We start from the raw sequence: 20,249 nt of genomic DNA, 5'->3' as shown, positions 1-20,249 counted from the left end.
CATTTATATTAAATTACTAAGGTTTTATATTCTCAGGATGAAATAATTTTATGGAGTATTTGCTATCTCCATTTAAACTGTAGTAAAGCATATGGATACCTTGTGGTCTCCCTGATCAACGATATTGCCTTCCAGAAAAAGTGGCTACTACCTGGGCTAAATTTCAACCGAGAAAGATCTAGACTGGTCTTAAATGTGTATGAAGCCCATTAAAATTTTTTTTATTTAAATTAATTTTTTTCAGTTACCAACAAAATCTATTCTTTCTAAGGTTCCAGGCGTGTGTATTCTGTGATGTTAGAACCTTTACATCCCTTATTCAAAGTTGTTACTGAGAGCTTTAACTGAGAAAGGTGCAGAGAGATTACAATTTAGGGATTTTTGTGTTACTGAATTATTGGATGTGCTGGGTGAGAGACAGAGAGATAGATGTCGCAAGGAGGCAGATACATGGTGAGTTAGGCAATAATTCTTCACTATAAGAATAAAGGCTATGTTAATATATGGAGATGATATTTTGAAAAGTGAGGCTTTAGTAGTTCTTATATTACTGAAGAAAATCTTTGGAAGCAATTTATCCCCTTCTCTATAGCTAATTCTAAAGAAATTACTATATTTAGAAGGATTGCCAATTCAGGAATATTATTTCCACATTCTCAATTATTAGAGTGTAGAAAAGTGGTAACTTTCCTTTCCCATCAATGGTCATGTTTAGTAGCAAAAATGACAGTTGCTGCTAATGGGGGTCACAGAAAGCCCAGGAAACAGAGCAGTAATATTGGAAAACTCTTGGTGAAAATGTGTATGTGCTTACCCAAGGTCTAGACTAGTATAATCAGATGTGGACAATGGGCTGTAATGTAGTTATGGGAGATGGTTGTCATCATTACTGTTATTTATTGAGCCTCTAGTATGAATCTTTTCTAGTTGGTTACTTGATAGGGCTGTTTGTTTCCTAAGGCTGACACAAGCATTTTTTTCTTCCTTCTTGCACTGTAGTGTAAATTATACATAGTTTTTTCTTCTTAATATTAAAATATGTGAATCATTTTATGCTCTGCATTTAGACATTTAATCTACAGTAAACCCAACATTTTGAGACTGCTTATAATAATTAAAACTTTAATTTACCTTTAATTCTTTGAAAAAATAGTTTACACAGCTATTAGATAAAATTGCTGTTGCTAAATATTGTGTAATTTGCATATTTAGGAAAATAAGCATATAAATAAGAAAAATTGACCCCTTAGAATAGCAAAAAAAAATCATTTAGATATCTTATTAGTTTAATTTTTGAAGTCATTTTAATATTTTCCTTAATGAAAGGACAAATAATATTGTGTGTATTTTTAAGAAAATGAGAGGTACGTATTCAGGACCTTCTCAGATACTTTGATTTTAAAACATTTTGTAAATTGTGAAGGAAAAGATATATATGCTTCCCTTCTTCTCTGAAAGTATTATTAAATACTTTACATATATTCCAATCACTTTTTATAATATTCTTTTAAATAAGTAAGGTTAGATGGTAATCATTTCATATTATCCAGCGAAAATATTTCAAACTTAAATTTATGATACAGTTAAGTCTAAAAGCTGCACGGTGTTGCTGCTAATTGCTTAGATAAATATAGGTGCTTGAGAATATTTGGTATGAAGTATTTTTACAAACTATCCACTCATCAAATAATGATGGGGTATAGCCTACCTGAACAGTACCTCTTAGATGTTATGTTTATTAGAAAAAAAAAAAAAGAAGCAAAAGATTTTTTTTAGTCTTTTTTTTTTTAAAGATTTTTCCTTTTTCCTTCCCTGCTTCCTTAGTCAGTTCTGGTTAAGGAAGCACATCTTCTGAGAGAATAGAGTAATACACATATAATTCTAATAGAATGTTTATAAGATATTCTATAAACAAGTATAATATATACTGTACCTACAATAATCATTAGGGATAAGATTGACATAAAATAACCTGGGCATTGTAGTTCACTCCTGTAATCCCAGCACTTTGGGAGACTAAGGTGGGAGGATTGCTTGAGCCCAGGAGTTCAAGACCAGCCTGAGCAATATAGCACGATCCTATCTCTTTAAAAAAAATTGGGTAGTATGCACCTGTAGTCCTAGCTACTTGGGAATTTGAGGTGGGAGGATCACTTGAGGCCAGGATTTCCGAGACCAGCCTGGACAACATAGCAAGACCCCTGTCTCTACAAGAACGATATTAAAAATAAAGATTGGGCTGAGCGTGGTGGCTCACGCTTGTAATCCCAGCACTTTGGGAGGCCGAGGCGGGCGGATCACGAGGTCAGGAGATGAGACCATGGTGAAACCCTGTCTCTACTAAAAATACAAAAAATTAGCTGGGCGTGGTGGCGGGCGCCTGTAGTCCTAGCTACTCAGAGAGGCTGAGGCAGGAGAATGGCGTGAACTTGGGAGGCAGAGCTTGCAGTGAGTCAAGATTGCGCCACTGCACTCCAGCCTGGGCAACAGAGCGAGACTCCATCTCAAAAAAAAAAAAAAAAAGATTGACATAAAGTAAAGGTCTTTATAGGATAGAATTGCAGAATATTCCTTAGAGGGAAAGAGGATTGAAATGGATATGAAGGAATTAAGGTTTTGGATATAAGAAAAGGACAAAAAAGTAGATTGGGAGTGGTTTATGGCACTCATTTTTTATCATTCAGTATCTATTTATTGATTATAATCCGTGTGCCAGAGACTATTCTGGAATCTGAGGATATAGCTGTGAATAAGTCTATGCTGTCATAAAGAAGAGAACAAATAATAAACAAGTAATCAAAATAAGACAATTTAGATAGTAATAAATGCTTAGAAGAAAACAAAGCAGGATAATGTTATGAGAGTAAACATACTGGCTTTTAGGGAGTGTGGAGTGTTTAGAAAAATCTTGTGAAGGGGAAACAGGTTGAATGAAGAGAAGTAGCTAACCCTTTTGAAATGTATGACACAACATTTTAAGGTGAGGAAACAGCAAGAGCAGAGGCTGCAAGGAGTGAATAGTATTGTGTATTATTTAAACAAACTGAAGGCCAGAGTGGCTGGAACAAAATCAGCAAGAAAAAGTAAGGCTTGGGAATGTCAAGAGAAGTATTCAATATTCAGATCATATAAGGCCCTATAAGCTATGCTAAGAAATTTGGATTAAACCATATTCAGTAAGAGCAGAGTTTTTAATAGAGGAGTGGCATGATATAACTTACAGGTGTTTTTTTTTTTTTTTTTTTTTTTGCTTATTTGTTTGTTTTGTTTTTGAGACAGGCAGCATCTCTCTGTTACACAGGCTGGAGTGCAGTGGCTTATTGCAGCTACATACTCCTGGCTAATGTGATCCTCCTACTTCAGCCTCCTGAGTAGCTGGGACCACAGGCACGTGCCACCATGCCCAGCTATTATTATTATTATTATTATTTTTTGGGTAGAGATAGGGTCTTGCTATGTTGTCCAGGCTGGTCTTGAGCTCCTGGGCTCAAGCAGCCCTTCTGCCTTGGCCTCCCAAAGTGCAGGAATTATAGGCATGAGCCACTGGGGTTGTCTTTTCACTCTGTTGGGTTTTGTCCTTTGATGCACAGAAGGTTGTTGTGTTTTTCTTTATCTTTTTAAAAATAGACATGGAGTCTCTCTATGTGCCCAGGCTGGTCTCAAATTCCTGAGCTCAAGCGATCCTCCTGCTTTAGCCTCCCAAAGTGTTGGGATTACAGGTGTGAGCCAGTTTACCTGGCCCAGAAATTTTGATGTAGTCCAGTTTATCTATTTTTTTTTCTGTTATTGCCTACGCTTTTGGTATTACATCCTAGAAATCATTGCTAAATTCAGGATTATGAAGCTTTTCCTTATGTTTTCTTTTAGGAGTTTTATAGTTATAACTCTTACATTTAGGTCTTTGATCCATTTTGAGGTAATTTTTTTTTTTTTTTTTTTTGAGACGGAGTCTCGCTCTGTCGCCCAGGCTGGAGTGCAGTGGCGGGCTCTCGGCTCACTGCAAGCTCCGCCTCCCGGGTTTATGCCATTCTCCTGCCTCAGCCTCTCCGAGTAGCTGGGACTACAGGCGCCCGCCACTATGCCCGGCTAATTTTTTTGTATTTTTAGTAGAGACGGGGTTTCACCGTGGTCTCGATCTCCTGACCTCGTGATCCGCCCGCCTCGGCCTCCCAAAGTGCTGGGATTACAAGCGTGAGCCACCGCGCCCGGCCATTTTGAGGTAATTTTGTATATGATGTAAGGTAAGTGCCTTAGTCTCTGTATGCTGCTTTAAAAAATACCTGACACTGGGTAATTTGTAAATAATAGCAATTTATTTCTCACAGTTTTAGAGGCTTAGAAGTCCAAGATTAAGACACTGGCAGGTTTTAGTGTGTGATGAGGGCTGGGTCTTTGTTTCTAAGATGGCACTTTGAGCACTGTGTCTTCACGTGGTGGAAGCCGAAAGGGCAGAAGAGGCTAAACACTGTGTGAAGACTATTCTTTAAAGGCCTTAATTCCATTCACTAGGAAGGAGCCCTCATGACCTAATGACCTCAGAAAGGCCTCACCTCTTAATACTATTGCCTTGGAGATTAGGTTTCTACAAGAATTTTGGAGGGGATACAAATATTCAAACCATAGCAACAAGTATCCAATTTCATTCTTTTTTTTTTTTTTTTTTTTTTTTTGTGAGATGGAATCTTGCTTTGTCACCCAGGCTGGAGTGCAATGGTGCGATCTTGGCTCACTGCACCCTCTGTCTCCCAGGTTCAAGGGATTCTCCTGCCTCAGCCTCCTGAGTAGCTGGGATTACAGGTGCTCACCACCATGCCCAGCTAATTTTTGTATTTTTAGTAGAGATGGGGTTTCACCATGTTGGCCAGACTGGTCTCGAACTCCTGACCTCGTGATCTGCATGCCTCGGCCTCCCAAAGTGTTGGGATTACAGGTGTGAGCTACCACGCCTGGCTCAATTTCATTCTTTTCTATGGTGATATCCAGATTTCCCAACACCAGGGCTTACATTCTTAGAAGAATGAATTGTGATAGGATCAGTATACAGGGCAAGAATGAAAGCAGAGAAATCAGTGAAGATATTACTGAAGTATTCTAGAAAAGAGGGAATGGTGACTTAGAATGATGTGGTAGCAATGATGATGGAGAGAAGTAAACATATATGTGATGTATTTAATAGTTAAAGCAGTAGAACTTGCTTTCATGAATGGGATTTGGAGGTGAGGAAATGACAAAATCAAAGATTATCTCTTGAGTTTGAGTGGACTTTGGCGCTATTTATTGTGGTGGGACAAACTGAGGTAGTGATGGGGAAGAGGTATTATTGGCAGTGAGTAGGTAGAATCAAGAGTTCTGCTTTGGAAATGTTAGATTTGAAATGCCCTATTGGGTATCCAAGTGAAGATTTTAGTTGGACAGTTGGCTCTCTGAGTCTGAAATATAGGAGACCAAGGATAGGGTTAGAGATATAAACACAGGAATTAGTACTATGTAGGTGAGATTAAAAGTCATAGAACTGGATGAAATAATTTAGAGGGAGGAAATAACACACAGCTGAGCTCTTGGACATTACAAGATTTGTAGGTAGTGCAGCAGAGGATGTAGCAAAGGGGGCAATGAAGAAGCAGCAGCTAGATAGGAGGAAAACCAAGAAAGTGCTATATATTATTGCAAAAGTTAAGAGAAGAAAATGTTTTAAGAACCTTAAGAACCTTTTCACAGTTATCTTGCTATTTGTATATAGTCCTATAACTTTCCATATTAGATTGTGAACTCTTTGTGGACAGTGTTATGCATGTTTGTATTCCTTACAGTAGCAGCTTAGAAGTGACTGGCAGAAGTGGATAGTCAAAGAGTTTCTTTTCCTTATAAGCAGTGCTGGGTCCCCAGCAATGATCAGGCACTGTTCTATGCTTTGGTTATGTAAAGATAAATTATAAATGGTTGGTGCAGTGTCAAATGGAAGACAGATTTGTAAATACATAATTGAAATTGTGTTATACAGGAAGTTTCAAAGTAATAAGTACTAAAGAAGAGACTTATGCACGTTGGTAGGGGATTACTTCTATGGGGGGAAAGCAGGTGTGGGATCAGAAAAGGTTTTGTAGTGAACCTTTACTTTGGTTTAGCTTTGAAGGTAGGTTAGATGGAATATGAAGTGAGGTAATTCCTGGGACAGTAGCAACAGAGGCAAAGGAGTGTACAGTAACAGGGTGTAATGTTTGAGAAAGTAGTTCCTGGCCTGGAGTTCTTAGAGTATAAAAGTTTAACAACAATGAGACTGATTTATAAGCCATGCAATGGTGTTTAGTCTCTTTTGTAATCGTGGGAAGATGGCTGATGGCTGATACCTTGTCAACAATACAGTGATTATCAGATCTTCATTTTAGAAAGATGACCCCAGTGAAGAATGGGCAAGAATAGTAAGACTCATGGAAAGAAGTTGGATTGGAGGCTATTATCATAATCAAAGACATGATCCTGAGTGCCAGTGAGTTTCCAGTGAAGGGCACCGGAAAATGTTACAAAGAAAAACAACTTTTGGCCAGGCATAGTGGCTCACACCTATAATCCCAGCACTTTGGGAGGCTGAGGTGGGCGGATCACTAGGTGAGGAAATCAAGACCGTCCTGGCTAACACGGTGAAACCCTGTCTCTACTAAAAATACAAAAAATTAGCTGGGCGTGGTGGCAGGCTCTGGTAGTCCCAGCTACTCGGGAGGCTGAGGCAGGAGAATCGCTTGAACCAGGGAGGTGGACGTTGCAGTGAACCGAGATCATGCCACTGCACTCCAGCCTGGGTGACGGAGCGAGACTCTGTCTCACAAAAAAAAAAAAAAAAAAAAAAAGATAAACAACTTTTAAAGTTATTGCAGAGGTAGAATGGGCAGTATTTAGTCTATTGGATCTGTAGGATGATGAAGAAGGAAGATATGACTGATATTTCTAGCTTCAGTAACTGGATAAATAATGGTTATGTTAATGGGGCAGAGAATGAAAGAATGAATGATCTCTGGATAAGGGACTATTTTGATAAATTATGGTACATTCCATCCACATGCATCACTTGAAGCTGTTCTGATTACATAATGGTATATAATTAAGTAAAATACACAAGTATTATAGTATGACTTCTTAAGTATTTAAAAATATTTTTACAAGACACATGAACATGTACATTTGTATACATATATATGCGCATAAATACTGTATGTGTTTCATATATATGCACATAAATACTGTATATGTTTCTATAAGTTTAGATAAATGTAAGGACAGGAACATAAACTACTCATGGTGGTTATGTATTCCGAAAAGTGAATAGTAAAGGGGGTTGGGAGTTTTCACTTGTTGCTTCATTATTAAAGTGTTGCATGGTTTTTAAATGCTATATAACCAGAAAAATGAATGAAACATCAGGACAGAAATATCCTTCTACCTATCTAAGTGTATATGTCAGTAAATGGACATCTTGAAAACTAAATGATAAAAAGGGATGTTTTGGTTCTCTTGAAAATAGAACACACAAGATTTTTTCTCAGCTGGGCGCGGTGGCTCACGCCTATAATCCCAGCACTTTGGGAGGCCAAGGCGGGCGGATCATGAGATCAGGAGATCGAGAACATCCTGGTCAACATAGTGAAATCCCGTCTCTACTAAAAATACAAAAATTAGCTGGGCGTGGTGGCGCGTGCCTGTAATCCCAGCTCCTCAGGAGGCTGAGGCAGGAGAATCGCTTGAACCAGGGAGCCAGAGGTTGCAGTGAGCCGAGATTGTGCCACTGCACTCTAGCCTGGTGACAGAGTAAGACTCCATCTCCAAAAAAAAAAATTTTTTTTCTCTTTATAATCTTGTTCATACTGTTATCTGAAGTATCTTTCTCTCTTTGTTGCTTTTTCCCTTTATTTAAGGCTCATCTTCATGCTCTAATTTTCTATTGGAGCTTATTTTCATCTTTAGTAGATGATTGTGATCTTTGCTTCTATAGAGATATGATAGCAAACATATTCTTATGTTCTAATTTTATTTGTATTGCTTATTCTATAACAAATTCCCACAAATTTTGCAGCTCAAAACAACTTACGTTTACTATCCTACAGTTTCTGTGGGTCAGAAGTCTAGACTCAGCTTAGCTGGATCGTCTGCTTAGGGTTTTACAAGTCTGCAATAAAGGTGTTGGTCAAACTACATTTCTTTCTGGAGCTTGGGGTCGCAAATTTCTTGGCAGAATTCAGTTCCATGCTGTTGTGGTACTGAGTTTCCCATTTTCTTGTTTGCTGTCACTGAGAGGATGCTCTCAGATCCTACAGGCTGTCCATACTTCCCTGTCTCATGGCCTTGTCACACATAGCCGCTTACTTCTTCAACAGTGGCAGGAGAATCTCTGCAGTGTGCTAGGGCAGAGCTTTATTACATAAATACCAGAGTGATTATCCCATCACCATTGGCATGTAAAGTAACCTAATTAAGGAATGATTATTCCGTTATCTTTACCGTATTCTGTTTGCTAGAAGGAAGTGTCAGATTCTGCCCAGGTTGAACTCAAGGGGTTGGGATCGTATAAAGCCACGACTCACTGTAGGTCACATTAGGGTATGTCCACCATAACACTTATGTTAATATGAGTTTCAAGCTGGAAAAGACTCCAGTGTATTCTCTTTTTCCCCAACTAAAATATAACGAAAGGTCATCTTTGCTGCTTAGCCTAGTCTATAATGTAATAGGTGTTGAACAGATAGATGTTGGACAGTATTTTTAAAAGGCAGAGGCACAAAAAAGTTAAAAGATCAGAATTAGTACTCAGAAGATTTATTCAGTTTTAATGTATATGAAATGATGAAACCTTTATTTTTAGGGCATTGGCTATGAAACAGCATAAATTAAAGCTGAGAGTATTACAAAGGAAATATTGACAAGATTTATTGATTGATTAGGGGCCTGAAGGAAGGTGGTAGAGAAGAGGGAAGAGACTAGAATAACTTTGAGGTTACTTGTTTGGGGACTAGTAGGATAGTGTGCCATTGACTAATCAATTCAATTAATGTTTGAAAGTACAAGGCAATATATTGATGTTAAATTCACAATGTGGTTTTAGGTCTCTAGAGGGAGACTAAGAACCCAAACCAGTATTTCACATCTGTACTCTTGAAAGCCCTTGCTTTCTGTATCTGTAGAATCAGAGGAAGTTATTCATTAGTGGGTTTTAAAATTACACTAGGGATTGTTTTTGTCGGTAATGCCTAAATGAGTACTGTTTAATAGCATTTGAAAAAAAATACCCTGATGAGGTCAACCCAAAATCATAGATAAGATATTGCATTAACTTCTAAAGTAGCTGGAAGACAGTTTGGGGATAGAAGAGAGTCTGACAGAGCTGGAGTCAAATTAAAATAGTGTATGTGAGCCTAATAGAGATTGAAACAAAGTGATAGAATGGCAGAAAGCTTTTTTATTTTCTTTAAGGATTTTCTGTTTTCCTTTCTTTTGATTATTGATCGTTGTAAAGCTGCAAAGAACAGAGACATATTAGGAGGAGGACTTAAGCCTCACTCACCAGCCCAGACATGTGCATGCTTTTTCTGTAAAAGGCCAGATAGTTCTTTAGGACTTGCAGTACACATGGTCTTTTTCACAACTGGTCAACTCAGTGTAGTATGGTGATTTGAAAACAGCCATGGGTAACACTTAAACAAATGGGCCTAGTTGTGCTCTTATAGAACTTACTAACCAAAAACTGTTGGCAGGCTAGATTTGGCACACAGGCCTTAATTTGCTGACCCCCATTCTAGATTATTGGCCATTAAAAGAATGTATTTTCTTTTATATGTTCCCCAAGCTCACATTGTTCATAATATTCCTCAGGTTTATTTTTCCTCTTAATGTATATTGTGGACATTATTTTGTCAATTTGGAACAATCTACTTTTATTATATGATTGTTTATTTTGGTTCTTTAAGATTCTCACTTTCGTAAATAGTGTTGTAGTGAAATTCATTGATTCATGAATATTTTCCACATGTTTTTCTGCATTGTGGGAACATGTTCATATAGCACATTATTAAGACTGCTGGCTGGGTGCGGTGGTTCACGCCTGTAATCCCAGCACCCTGGAAGGCCAAAGCAGGTGGATCACTTTAGGTCAGGAATTCAAGACCAGCCTGGCCAACATGGTGAAACCCCGTCTCTACTAAAAATACAAAAATTAGCCGGGGGTGGTGACTCATGTACCTGTAATTCCAGCTACTTGGGAGGCTGAGACATGATAATCACTTGTACCCAGGAAGCAGAGTTTGCAGTGAGCTGAGATCCTGTCACTGCACTCTAGCCTGGGCAACAGAGTGAGACTCTATCTCCAAAAAAAAAACAAAAGTTTTTGTGACAATTGCTTTGGATCCAAGTTTATGTTTGTTCGTTTTTTTCTTTTTTGGTTTTGTTTTGTTTTGTTTTGTTTTGTTTTGTTTTGTTTTTTGGTTTGAGACAGGGTCTTACTTTGTTGCCCTGGCTGGAGTGCAGTGATGCCATCACGGTTCACTGCAGCCTCTACCTCCTGGGCTGAGGTGATTCTCCTGCCTTGGCTTTTTGAGTAGCTGAGACTACAGGTGTGCACCACCATGCTCAGCTAATTTTGTTGTTTTTGGTATTTTTTTGTAGAGAAGAGGTCTTTTTATTTTACCCAGGCTTGTCTCAAACTCCTGGGCTCAAAGAGTCTCTTTTCTAAGTGCTGGGATTATACGCATGAGCCACTGTACCTGGCCTTATTTATATTTTAAATAAAAACATTGCTACAAAGTGAGGCAAGTGCCCTGTGGAATGGGAGTAAGTTCATGTCATTGTTGATGACTGCTAGGTGTAACTTTTGTAGGTGGGCATTTTCTAGTGGCAGTTTAGCCACTTTTGTTATATAAATTAAAAAAATAATCCTTGCAGGCCGTGTATGTTCACTCCCGTAATTTCAGCACTTTGGGAAGCTAAGGCAGGAGGATCACTTGAGCTCAGGAGTTTGAGACCAATGTAGGCAACATAGTGAGACCCTGTCTCTACAACAACACCAAAATAACTTGCAGGGTATGATGGCACATGTATATAGTCCCAGCTACTCAGCAGGCTGAGGTAGGCAGATCACTTGAGCTTGGGAGGTTGAGGTTTCTGTGAGCCATAATTGCACCACTGCACTCCAGCCTGGGTGACAGAGCGAGACCCTGTCCCTAAAATAATAATAATAATAATAATAATAATAATAATAATAATAATAATAATAATTCTATCCCTGCCCACTCTGTGTTCCCAACTTCTATTAAAGAAGGAAGTTTAGAAGACCTATACGTATCAAACATGTTCCAGATTACATAAAGTGAATCATTCTGTTGATATGTTTATAAGTAAATGGTGTTATAAAAGCACTAATCAGAATGGGTCATTTATTTATACATCCAAGACATTTTATTAAAAGATTTAGAACTCTGTGGCCATTATCAGTGTTCAGTGTGAGTCCTTATATGGAGAGGTAGCACTGAAGGTAGCCATTTCTTAATCTCTTAACTTCTAATACCATAGTTTTATTTTTAAAAATTTTTATCTTTATACAAGGCAATTCATACATTTTATATTTTTTGTGTGCTTTTGCTCAATATTATTAGTGAAATTCATATTGTTATGCATAGTATTGATTCTTTTTGTTCCTACTTAGCATTTTACTTTATGAAAGTCCAACATTTTAAAAATTAGTTTTATTTTTAATGGACATTTGGGTAGTTGCTATTGTTTGGCTATTGTAAATAATTGCCATGAACATTTTTATTAATCTATTTTGTGATTATAAGAGTCCATATTACTTCACATCTTTTATATAACTTGGTAATGCCAGCGTTTTAAACATATATAGGCATTCTGTGGAGTATAGTATATCTTACGGTTTTAAGTTTTATTTCCTTGATGACTAGTAATGCTGAACAACTTTTCATAATCTTATTCACCATTTGGAAATCTTTTGTGAAGTGCTTGTGTACTTTTCCCATTTTAAAAATTGTGATCATTTTATTTGTAAGAGGCTTTTTAATATACTTAAGATAGCAGTTCCTCTTTGGTTGTAATTGTTCCAAGTATATTCTCCCTCTCTGAAGTTTGGCTTTTAATTCTCTTAGTGGTGGCTTTCATCAGCACAAGTCTTTAAATTTTGATGTAGTTCATTTTGTCACTATTTTTCTTATGTTTTGTGTATTTTTGTTTGGTGAAGTAAGTCTTTACATTGACCCAGTCAGGAAGATGCTCTCTTACGTAGTCTTCTAGAAACTTTTTAAACTTCCTGAAATCTTTAGGTCTTATCTAGGATTCATTTGGAATTGGTTTGTTTGTATGGTTTGAGGTAGAAGTCAGGGTTAATTTGTCCATATGAGCATCAGTTGATTGATCTAAGACCAGTTTTTGGAACAGATCATCTTACTTATAAGTCTTTTAATATCATTATCATTATCATCATCTCTCTTCCCCTCTTCAAGAATGTCTCATGTATTTTTGTTTGTTTACATTTTCTATAGCTTTTAGAATTAAATTTGAACTTATCAAATTATGCAGAAAGACCTGCTAGGATATTGATTGGACTGTATCTATAAATAGCTTTGTGGAGAATTGATATCTTTAATACAAGCCTTTCCCTTTCATTAACATGGTACTTTTTTCTTTAAGTTTTCTTTAACTTTTTTTTTTTTTACCATTCTTTCTGTTTGACATGCAGAATTCTAGCACATTTTTGTTTCTTTTCCCTACATATTTTGATGATTTTGAATGCTTTTCAAAATAGTATTTAAAAATCGTTTTTACTTTGTTAGTAACCTATACATATAATCTAATTGATTTTTGTGTATTTGCCTTAAATCCAATGACCTTCCTAAATTCAATTATTATTTTTAATTGTTTACATATTTCTTTTGGATTTTTTCAGTATTTCGAATAACTTTTAACTTTATCTTCTAAAATGTATTTTTATTTTCTATTTAATTTCTGTTCTTATCCTTATTTTACTTTCAGCGTTCACTGGCTGTTCTTTTTCTGATTTGGTTCAGTTCAGTACTTGCATAATGTATTTTGACAATCTTTTCTTCTGTAGTGTTTTTATTCAGTGTATCAATTTCACTCTAAGCATTGGTTTAAGGTTTATCTAAATCCACAGATTTTGGCACATTGTTTTTACTAGGTTTTACTGCAAACGTTTCCTAATTTCCATTATGATGTATTCTTTTATGTGAGGGTTTTTTTCAGAGGTGCATTCTTTAATTTTTAGACATGAAATGATATTACTTAGCGACTGCTGTGTTAACAATATTATCACAACTTAGCCTTAAAGAAACCTACATTTGTTATCTCAATTTTTCTTGGTCAGGAATCCTAGGCATGGCTTAGCTGGGCCTCTCCTTCAGGTTCACTTACAAGGCTGCAATTAAGGTGTTGGCCAGAGTTGCAGTCTTATTTGATGTTTGACTAGGAAAGGATCTGCTTCCATGATCATGTGATTGTTGGCAGGATTCACTTCCTTTTGAGTCGTTAGACTGAGAGTCTGAATTCCTTGTGGGCTGTTGTCTGGGGCTCTACTCAGCTCCTTGCCATGGAGGCCTCTACACAGGGCAGCTCATAACATGGCAGCTTTCTTTAGCTAAGCCATTAAGGGAGAGTGTCAATAGAGTCTGCTAGCAAGATGCAAGTTACCATCTTATTTAATGTAATTATTGAAGTGTTATTCCTTCATTCTTGCCATATTTTCTTGCTTCGAGGCAAGCCCCATCTCCTTCCTACACTCTAAAGGAGAAGATTACATAATGCTGTGGATACCAGGAGGTTAGGAAAGTCAGTGGTCAGCTTAGAGCTTCTTGCAGAGTGGTCTGTATCCTGTTATTTCTAGTTTAATTGAAATGTGTCAAAGAACATACTGAGTATGATTCCATCATTTGAAATTCACTGTAAATTGCTTTGTGACCCCACATTTTGCCTGTTTTTTTGTATATGTTCCATGTTTACCTGAAAATAATATTTATTATTCACTTACTGGGTATAATGTTCTCGATATGTCAGTCAGGTCAGGTTAAAAAATATTCTATAGCTTTATATATTCTATATCTGATAGTAGGCCATATTCTTAGGAGCATACAAATTTAGAATCTCAAAGTACTAAATTTCTGTATCTCTAGTTCATTTATCCTTCTGTTAATTTAACAGGTTTATTTCTGTTTGCTTCTCATACTAAAAAAAGGTTATTACCTTTTAGCTTTTAAAAATTGTTCATGTTTTCTGAAATTATACTTTTCAATCTTTGTTCAACCTTATATTGAAATCGTGTCACTTATAAGCATCATATACTTAAAAAAATTGATTTGACAATACTTTTACTACTAAATGTTTACTTTCTATGTATTTCCGATACGTTTAGGTTAAAATTTATCATCTTATTATTTATGTCCTTTATATTTGCTCCACATCTTGTGTTTCTTTTTTTTCCTTCTTTTGAGCTAAGTATTTGTTGCTTAATTTTTTTCCCATTAGCTTGTTGGTTATATGTTATTTTAAATACCTTTAGTGGTTATCCAGAGATTGTAGTATGAATATTATAATTAACATCTTACATAAACTGATTCTTTTGCCAATCCATGTATGACAGAAGAAACTTATAACACTAATTCAGTTGGTTTCTCTTGCCTTGTATGCTGTGGTTATATATTTTAGATTGCAGTATTTTTTAATTCTAAAAGTTATATAATTATTGTAAATATTCAGTGTATTTTTAGATTTACCCACATTTGTCATTTTCATTGCTCCAATTGTTTTCCTTGACTTGTATCAATCTTATATTATTTTTCATCCTTGTGAAGAATGTTGGTTGGCTGGTGACAAATTCTCCCTATTTTATTTGTCATGGAATGTTCTTGTTTTGCTTTTGGTGATGAGGAAAAGTTTTCCTCTACCCTCTTAGGTTTGTTGTTTGGGGACCTGTGAATTAAACAGACAAACACAGCTTAGCAAGAAAAAAGACCTATTTTTAGTCATAAGTCTGTCGGAATTTGGCCGGCTGCTGTGGTTCACGCCTGAAATCCCCGCACTTTGGGAGGCCAAGGCGGGCGGATCACCTGAGGTTAGGAGTTCAAGACCACCCTGGCTAACATGGTGAAACCCCGTCTCTACTAAAAATACAAAAATTAGCCTGGCATGATTGCGAGTGCCTGTAATCCCAGCTACTCAGGAGACTGAGGCAGGAGAATCACTTGAACCCAGGAGGTGGAGGTAGCAGTGAGCCAATATCATGCCATTATATCCAGCCTGGGCGACAGAGCGAAACTTTGTCTCAAAAAAAAAAAAAAAAAAAAAAAAGATTCAGAGAAAAATGTGACTCGAGGAGGGGGTTAGAATTTGGGGTTATATGCATACCATTTTAATAGGGTAAAAGTGAGGTAATGAGGGGCACATTTGGGAAAGCTAATGATTTTGTGAACAGTAAGTGGGCCCTTAGGAGAATAGTTAAGTGATATTATAGTTTTGTAACAATGTCTATTTAGATAATTTCTTATCCTGGTACTAACTTCTCATCTTTATTGACAATAGTCAAATCTTCCTTGGTTGCAAAACTCCCTGGGAAGGGATTGATGAAAGCTAAATTCTTTTGGGAGCTTCTCCATTTAGGTGGATAAAGGAAGTTCAGAAAAATACTCTTTTTTTTTCCCACAGTGGTATACTCTTGACCCTTTAAATCTCATTATTGAAGGATACTTTTTGAGGATAGAATTCTTTTCTTTCTCTCTCTCTCTCTCTCTTTCTTTCTTTCTTTCTTCTTTTTCTCTCTCCTTCTTTCTGTCTTTTCTTTTTCTTTCTTTTCCTTTTTCTTTTCTTTTCTTTCTTTTCTCTCTCTCTCTCTCTCTTTCCTTTGTTCGTCCGTTCATTCTGTTGGAGTCTCGCTCTGTCGCCCAGGCTGGAGCGCAATGGCGCGATCTGGGCTCACTGCAAGCTCCGCCACCCAAGTTCAAGCCATTCTTCCACCTCAGCCTCCCTAGTATCTGGGATTACAGGCACCCGCCATCATGCCTGGCTAATTTTTATATTTTTAGTAGAGACAGGATTTCACTATTTTACCCAGGCTGGTCTTGAAGAGGATAGAATTCTTAGGTGGTTGGTTGGTTTGTTTTGAGACAAGATCTCTCCCTGTTACTCAGGCTGGAGTGCCGTAGTGTGATCATAGCTCACTATAACTTAAAACTCATTGACTCAAGTGATCCTTCTGCCTCAGGCTCCTGAGTAGCTGGGACCATAGGCATGCACCACCATGCCTCGCTAATTAAAAAAAAACTTTTTTGGTAGAGATGGGATCTCACTACATTGCCAAGGCTGGTCTTGAACTACTGGCCTCATGTGATCCTCTCGCCTGGACCTCCCAAAGTGCTGGGATTACAGGTGTGAGCCACTGGCCTGGCCTTTTAGGTAGTATTTTTGTTTAGTATTTCAAATAGGTCATTGCATTCTTATCTGGCTTCCATTAGGCTTATTGTTGCTCTTTTGAAGGCCTCTCCCCCTGTCTGCTATTAATAATTTTTTTTTTGATAGTTTTACTATTACTGCCTAAGCGGGGTATCCTTAAAAACCCTGCTTGGGTTTTGTAGCACTCCATCAACATATGGCTCAGTGTTTTTTCCCAGTTTTGAAAACTCTTGGCCATTATCTCTTCAAATATTGCTTTTTTCTAATTATGTATCTGCTGTTTCTTATATTACAGATACACTTATATTAGATTCTTTACCATGTCCTATATGTCTGTTATTTATTTTGTTCAATTTTCATTAATTTTTCTTACTATGTTTCAGTCTAGTTGTCATTGACCTATCTTTCAGTTAATTTTTCCTTTTTTGGCTGAGCTTAATAACCCAGTAAATCTACTTTTATATTTATTTTGTTTTTCAGTACTTCTACAGTTTTCATTCTTTACTAGAATTCTCTATTACACAATTAGTTCTAAACATATTAACAACATTTATTTCAATGTCCAGATGTAAGCCAGTTTCTATTTAGTTTTCATTCATATGATATTGTCTCTTGTGCCTGTTAATTGGTGACTGAATGCTGAAAGTTGTATTTTAAAATTGCAAGGGTAAATTTAAGTCTCTATGATATTATCTTCCTTTAGAAAGGACTTCCTTTTAGTTTCTGATTAGCAGTTAGACTAATAGCTGATTGTATTAATTTAGGGTCTGAGCTGACTCAAGGCTGGGTTTTTTTTTTTTCCAGTTCTTGTGAGAGTTTGGCCTATTTTGTTTGCCTTCTCCTAGTGTGTAGCCCTTCTGAGGTCCTCTGAAAACCTGGGGTTTTACCATGGCCCTCCTGCACTGGTATTTCTGATTTTTTTCTCCCCATCCTGAAAGCTTTGCTTAGCTTTTTGGCTGCCAGTTAACCTAAATATCAATCACCAGATGTTTTCTGAAGGTCTGTTTCAGTGTTTTGAGGCCTGGTCTATTTCTTGCTTTCTGGGGTACACTTGATTCCTGCTATAACTCTTGGGTAGTCTACCGGGGCTCCTCCACCTTGACAGACTGCGAACCTCAATTATTTTCTATTTATCTTTGTGAGACTAGTGGCAGGTCTGTGTAGCTTCTCTGTTCTCACTTGGGAATAGCAAATGCTTTAATGTAAAAAGTCACACTGATTGTCTTTTGTGTGCTTTCTTCTCTGTGATCTTCACTGTTTAATTCTGGCTGCCTTGGTAACTTTCCAGTGCATTTTAAAAGATTAAAACACAACTTTAATCCAGTATTTTTAATTGCTTTTGTTACATGGCTAGTCTGATAGAAGCTACTCTGCTATTGCCAGAAGGATAACCTTTTGCTGTTGTTACATTCCTCAATTATTTAGTGTGAAATAATGGTACCTCATTGTGTATGATGTCAAAAGAAGAAAGTAAGTATTCCTTCTTCTCCACAGTAAGCAGTGAATAATCATTTATGCTGTGTGTGTATACATATATTTATTTGATAACATTCATTTCTTACAGGTTGCTTAGCCAGACAATGAAGGATCATCTAGTAAGAGTAGCAAATGAAGCTGAATTTATCCTGAGCAGGCAGAGAGCAGAAGATATTCACAGACATGCGGAATTTGAGGTAGGTTACACATGTGGTTGGTGTGCGGAAATTACCGTTTTTTAATGATAGTCATGAGAAATTGTCCCGGTAAAATGGCAGGTCCAAAGAAACATAGTATATGTCATCAAAAAATTAAAATCTAGGTTTATAGGAGAGTCATGGGGGTTCTGGGAGATAGTACATGTCTCTTTAGCCCTCTTGTCTCAATTGTAGTTGAGCTACCACAGAAGCTTGATCAGAGAAGCTTCTTGTTTGGCTGATCTAATCTTAATAATTAGAGGTGAGTCTTGGCTCTGATGGTTTTCCTATAAAGAAAACTGGTGAAGGAGTTGGCCCTTTCTGGACAAAACAGAGCTAGTTAGCCAGAAATGAAAATCTCTATGGCAAAGGTAAGATCATCTAGGTTTCTAGAGAGGAGCTGAACACACAGGTGTGAAATTTCTCTGTCTTTAGGGTTTGAGAGCATAATAGTATTTGTAGCTGAGGAAATGAGGGAGCATACACCTCTCTCCTTGGATTCTCAGAGAAGAGGACTAAGTGATAAACCCATCCCGGGACCATTGCTTATCTCAGTAGTTGTACCTGAACATGTATAAGAAATACAAATTTCTAGAGGAAATTAATGGTTTTGTAGCTATAGAAATGACCCAAATTCACCTAAGGTGAACTAGAAGATTTGGCAAGTAGTACATTTGCTATAGAATTGGAAAAATATTTAAAAGCACTGTATGGCTTCTAACATATCAAGAACAGATAAACTCATATGTTGCTGACATTTTTCTGGTACATTAGAAAAGATGAAAAATCTTCCAAGTGAATTTTATACAACCAGCAAATCTGAAAATTATTCTAGAAAAATAAAACTCTAGAAAACCAATTTCACTTAAGAATATAAGTACAAAATTTAAACTATAACTTTAAATAACATAATTCATCAATATAAAGAATGAATTATATAGTATGATGACTGAAAATTTTTACTGGAATTATAAAATTGTTTACTTTAGGATATCTACCTGCGAAATAAATTATATCAACAAATTAAAAATAGAAAAAACATGAAGATATCAGTAAAGGTAGAAAAAAAGCATATGATGATTTTTAACTGCCAGGCCTATTAAAACTCAGAGAAAAAGATTTATATAAGAAAACAATACAAACATGGTAAAGACTATTAAATATCATTTTAAATGATTAAAGTCATCTCTTTTAAAATCAGGAAAAATGAGTGATACCTACTATCACTGTTGTTAACATATTTTTTGATGTTCTTGCAAGTGCAAGATATAGCTAATATAAATGCTAGTAAAGAAAGAAAGATTACTTTCAAATTTCTAGTGCTGTGGTCTAGGAAAATCTAATTCCTGTGTCTTGAGGTGTACCTGGATCTTGAACATTTTTCTACCAGAGTTAATAAGAGAATTTGGTGAGATTATTAGGTAGGAGATAGTTATGCAAAAAATTAATAGCTTTTCTTTGACAGTCAATAACCAGCTAAGAATGGAAATCAGAAATACAGTGTATTCATAAATATGACAAAAACAATGTTTTGGGCCAAATTCTGCAAGAAAAGTACACATGCTCTTTGGAATGAAGCTACAAAATTTTATTAAAGCAAATAAGATAAAATATAAACTAATTCCATTCTGGATAGTCTGTCTTGGGGTCTTGAGGGGTGTGTGTGTGTGTGTGTGTGTGTGTGTGTGTGTGAGAGAGAGAGAGAGAGACAGAGACAGAGACAGAGAGAGACAGAGAATCAGTCTTTTGTTTTGAAATAATATGAGGCTTTCAGGAAAGTTGTAAGAATAAAGCAGGAACCCTATTCACTGTTCTCCCAGATCTTGTGATAGTTAAATTTTTACGACATTTATTCTCTTTCTCTTTATGCTTTGTTTTTCTGAATTTGAGAGTAAGTTAAAGTCAGGATTCCCTTCTACCTCAAAATACGTCAGTGGAAATTTCCTAAGCACATTCTCTGTCTTAATCTGGTACAGTTATCAAAATCAGAAAATTAACATTGGCAGGATGCTGTTACTTAATATACCAACATTACTTGTATTTTTCCAGTTTTCCAACTGGAAAAAAGACTCCATACTGTCTTTTATAGACAAAGAGAGAAAATTCTACATCACAAAAATGTTCATTTTT

The 20,249-nt window shown here is 36.5% G+C and overlaps 1 protein-coding gene across 3 annotated transcripts in view; it reads left to right on the top strand.

Moving 5' to 3' along the window:
- Positions 1-20,249, top strand: part of LRBA (LPS responsive beige-like anchor protein) — a 765,281-nt gene that overhangs the window by 268,103 nt on the left and 476,929 nt on the right. For all 3 annotated transcript variants that reach the window (XM_030816230.1, XM_030816232.1, XM_030816231.1), the window contains exon 36: positions 18,011-18,119. In XM_030816230.1, the coding sequence (XP_030672090.1) occupies positions 18,011-18,119 (109 nt within the window). The remainder of the gene's footprint in view (positions 1-18,010; positions 18,120-20,249) is intronic.

This window comes from Nomascus leucogenys, chromosome 7b (genome assembly GCF_006542625.1).
Source record: "Nomascus leucogenys isolate Asia chromosome 7b, Asia_NLE_v1, whole genome shotgun sequence".
NCBI lineage: Eukaryota > Metazoa > Chordata > Mammalia > Primates > Hylobatidae > Nomascus > Nomascus leucogenys.
This window is presented reverse-complemented; position numbering and strand designations above follow the sequence as displayed.